This window comes from Piliocolobus tephrosceles, unplaced genomic scaffold, assembly GCF_002776525.5.
Source record: "Piliocolobus tephrosceles isolate RC106 unplaced genomic scaffold, ASM277652v3 unscaffolded_36761, whole genome shotgun sequence".
Lineage (NCBI taxonomy): Eukaryota > Metazoa > Chordata > Mammalia > Primates > Cercopithecidae > Piliocolobus > Piliocolobus tephrosceles.
The window spans coordinates 389-5,017 of NW_022320711.1; the positions used below are offsets into that span (position 1 = coordinate 389).

General features: G+C 50.8%; 1 protein-coding gene across 1 annotated transcript; it reads right to left on the bottom strand.

Moving 5' to 3' along the window:
* Positions 1 to 993: 993 nt before the first annotated feature.
* Positions 994 to 3,151, bottom strand: LOC111547413 (protein FAM90A1-like). Its single transcript, XM_023219173.1, has 4 exons — positions 3,059 to 3,151; positions 2,372 to 2,571; positions 1,804 to 1,912; positions 994 to 1,158 (listed from the first exon to the last, which is right to left on the bottom strand). Exons 1-4 carry the CDS (start codon positions 3,149 to 3,151, stop codon positions 994 to 996), a joined length of 567 nt encoding a protein of 188 aa, XP_023074941.1.
* Between the last annotated feature and the right edge of the window lie 1,478 nt (positions 3,152 to 4,629).

The following is a 4,629-nucleotide window of genomic DNA, read 5'->3' on the forward strand; positions in this document are numbered from 1 at the left end:
CAGGTGGGAACGCCTGCTTACATCCCTCTGCCGCTGTTCTCTGAGCTTTCCGGTCACATCGTTTCCTGCCACGCTCTTTGGTTCATTTTGGTTATGCTCTTTTTGCTGTCAGAGGAGCAGAGAGTTGATCTTGTTGACTCTGGATACTGATACTTTCTAGGTGATCTGGATAATCAAGGTAACGACCCTCAACGGCGGCGGAAAGGGAGCAGCCACTTGGCGTTGCTCAGAAATTCCTACTCAGTTCCGAGGCCTCCTAGATGTGGAATCCTGGTCAGAGTTGTTCCCAGGTCAGAGAACGGAGATAGCCTGTGCATAATGGGATATCTCTGCCTGGAGTTTTCAGTGAGTCTCGACCTCAGCTACTCTTAGGATCAGGGGAAGAAGCATGGAAAGGCCCGGTGCTCAGGCATCCGGAAAGAAGACGGGATGAATATTCTACCTCTGAAGTACATCCCAAATCTGGGAGTTTACTTCAGCTTTACTGGGTTCTACTTGGCGAATGAAACTGTGCATCGTTCATACACACATCCGGAAACCACTTCATGGGGAACGTCACAGTTTGAACCCCCTGCGTGGCATCGTGGTGAGCCAAACAGGGACTTGTGGTGCAAGCAAAGCTCCCCACGTGTTAGCGTGTGTGAAATTCACTTGGCGGAATATGGCTAGGTTCGTGTTGGTAGAGTAGGGCTGAGGTTCTCTTGTGCCTGTGGATGCTTAAGAAGTCAAAGGTCCTGCCAAGTCCTGCGGTCCCCTCAATCAACACTGTTTCGGAGACATAATGACTTGGATTGGTAACAAGTCAAGAAATTTTCAAGCCCTTGGAAAATCAGTTCCACACAAACACAGAATGAAAGTCAAAAGAGAGTACGTTATCTTTTTGAGAATTTTATTCACTTCAAAACCAATTAAACACACCTATTTCCAATGGCATTCCAGAGCCCAATTTTCAAGTCTGTGGAAACACCCCAAGAACGTTTTGCGCAGAACGCTTCACAGGAAGACTCCCGGCTTTTCAGGTGAGGGGAATGAGGGAGTTGTCAGTGAAGCCAAGACGGATACCGTGTCAGACATTTTGGTAGCTGAGCCATCAGTGAGGGCAGGGTCTACACGTCGCCTCTTATTGCTTGTGGGGACTGGCATTGGCCTGGTTGCAACCTGAAAGAAAGGAGACCACAAACGTTAGAAGTTCCTCAGCATCGAACCAACATGGAAATCAACCGCATCCGAAGACAGCTGGAAATTCTTAATACGGTATGGATAGGCGGTCCTTGGAAGTAGGGAGAGATCCTCAACGTGAGTGCTGATCAGGACAAGACCCATGAAAAATGCACTCTTGCACTATGATCTAAGAATAACATTTTTCTAAAGACTGTGTCTTGGGCATTAACTGGATCAAAGAGCCTCCACTCAGCCTTCCATGAAGTGGGACGGACTAATGCCCTTCTGATGGCAGGTTGGTGGCTCAAGGGTTCCCAGGGCGTGTTTTGTGAAAACATGCACGTTCCTGGGGTTAGCCTCCTCCATGTTTGGGGCCTCTGAGGGACTAATTTCCTCAGGCAGCTAGGAAGATGTTGTTGGCATGCTTGCCATCATTGCACAGAAAGAAAGCAACAGAAAATATGGCATCTTTAGATGCCTTCACCTGGAATCAAATGGACCTGGAAGGATCGTGGAGTCCCTGACCCCAGGAAGGCGGGGAAGAGGGGTTCCCCGATCCCCTCACACACACGGGAACCTGAAAGGAAATCAATCAGGGTGACCTAGAGGAGAAAAAGACCAGGGGCCCAGGGTGACACTCACCCTCAGATAATCACCAGATTCCACGGATTCTTTTCGATTTGGCAGCGGCTGCTCCAGAGGTTTCCCGGAAAAGATCTGGAGGAGAGCCTTCCTCTGCGGGTCTTGTTGCCTGCAGAAGAGAAAAAGTTCAGGCCCTGCTCCCCAGTTCTCCCCAGGAGACAGGGAGAACCCTGTCTGGGGCCCAGTCCCGTTCTGTGTTTTGTGATACATAAATGGAATTTTTGTGCCCTTTCCTCCTCTGCACCTTCCCTCATGTGCCAACCTTCCCATCCTCCCGGTGGCCCTCTAGGCTTCCCAGGTAAGGACTGTCATCTGGATTCCGTTGCTTTTTCCCCTGTCATGGGGAACCTGCACGAAGCGCCCCCAGCTCTCCCCCATCCCTGAGTGTCCCAGAGCCGAAGGAGCTCCTGGGTGGGGAACCAGGCAGGACACGGAGCTCTGGTCTCTTTTTCTACAGTGTTCTTTCCCTGACTCGGAGATGGAAAAGCACAAGGTGTGTGGGTGCAGAGACACCATGTCCTTAGGTGGCAGTACCGTGAGGGTGGTGAAAACCCCTCCCACTGCTCACCTTGGTCTCTCTTCCTTCTCTCTCTTTTCCTTGTTCAAGGGCCCCGGGTTCCCTTGAACCTGGGGCTTCAGTGGTTTCAGGTTTTCCTTCCCTTCCTTCTTCCCAAAGGTCTGGGGAATCAGGGCTTCTTTCCAGCACTTCATAGGGCACATGGTATTTCTGTCCGTGTGGCCAAAGGCCAAGCAGTTTTTGCACTTGACCTGTGGGTGGAAAGGAAGTGATGTCAGTGAATGAGCTGAAGCCACAGGCAGCCATCCAATGTCAACATTGAGACGGATTGTCAATTCAGAACTGAATGAGGATTCCAAAGAGGGAACACCGGCATGGGGGCCCTTAAGTGGCTGGAGGGCTCGGTTACGATGTTCCCTCCCAAAGCCCATGTGACGGAGGCACTCTCAAAGGAAGGACTCAGGGTTCTAGCAGGGCCGATCGTGAACCCGATGTCAACAACACAGTCCAACCTGGCTATACAGGATTCTGAGTGGAAAGGGAGGTTGCTCCCAAGAGTCTCTCAAGGGACCTATCGGGCCGGGGCGGAGGTCCCAAGCCAGGCCCACCTTGGATGGGAAAAGCAACCTGGGTGGCAGTGGCAGAAGTCTTTGGAATCCAACCCAGTCTCTGAGGACCGTGTGACACCCGCCCCCTCCTCCCCCCTCGATACCCAAAAGATTCCAGGGCTAGACGTACCCTTGGCCCAACTGGGGCCCTCTGCTGCTTCTGGAGGGTCTGGGCTCTCACGAGTCTGTTTGCCCCACTTTTGGGGTCACGACGTGCCATCATCTTCGTCTCCTGGGCGTTTTATGGCCACCTTTTTCAGGGGTTGATGGTTGGGTCACCTGAATCACACACAAACACACACAAAGCGATGGTTAAGCACATTGGATATTCACACACCCACAAGAAACCCTCAGCTAATTCCTTGACGGTGTGATCGTGAGGAGACCTCACCATCGTCGGTGAAATCTGTGGATCACAATGTGGTGTGTGCATTCTCAGATATTGTATGTTCCTCTGCCGTGACTACCTGCTACAAGAGTAAACCTCGCCTGCCACACGGTCCACGGTCTAGGTATGTGGAGTTGAGATTTCAACCCCAACCAAACAACTGATTCTGGAGACTGCACTTAGGTCTATCACCATTCACTCCAGTAGAAGACACAGTGATTCTCTCTCCCCTGAGGGACAAAAGAATCGAAGCTACAGGGCACGGCCTATGTCACCCCTCGGCAGGTCTGCTTGAAGTCAGGGATAAGGGATGCTTCCTATCAGAACTTGAATCGCTACTCTTGCCGTTTCACTAGGCAACTTCCAAACGCAAATTCATCGAGAGAAGTTATCTCCCTCTCTACCACACTAGCAGGTGATGGTCTTTCCTGCTCTGTCTTTTTGGCTTTAGCTCCAGCCCCTCTTTATTTATTTTTCTGGTATTTTACACATGCCATACGAATTCATCTAAACAAAGGCTGAACAAGTGGCATAGGAATTTCTTACATGGCTAAAGGGCAAACCACCCCTTTTCCAGAGTTCTTTTTCCATTTACCCACCCATTCAGCATGCTGGAGTAAATTTCTTTCTGCATTTCCATCTGGCTCTTATCCCAGCCACGGAGATGGAAATGTTTTGTCACTTCCTGTTCCAAGAATTACTGGTAAGGAGAACACATCGTACCCCATCACCGAGCCCCATTGTGATCTGTTTCTTTCAGTCTCCTTTGTCTCTTTCCCCCCGACCCCTCAGAGATTATATGAAACAAACAGTCGATCAGGGAAACTAACCTGAAATTACAGGTCTACTTTCTTTCCTCGGCTGGCGCTTAGATGGACAGGTGCGCTGGCGCTCAGATGGGCAGGTGCTGGAGCAGCCCTGTTGGAAGCGATGCAGCCTTCAGGAAGCCGGAGGCGGGGGCGGAGAGGGACCTTTGCTTTCCAGGCTGCCTTTTATCCTGCCTCTGGACCCCTGATGGGAAACGGACCCTATCCTAATCAACTTAATCCAGTTACATGACCCGGAAAGGTCTATTTGCCCAGCCCACTCTAAGACAATGTTCACTATGGACAGATGTAGAGGACTGCGTGCTAGCAAACCAGATGTTCCCGATAAGCCCTGCTCTTGAAACAAAGCACGACATTCTTTCTCTGCAAACAGGAAGGACAAAGGATCCAGCTGTAAAGAGTGGGCTCTAGGAACTGGTCAATGTTTACTGACCTTGCAGTCAAGGAAAGGTCAGAGAAGCAACACATGTCCCGTGACTTGGCAAC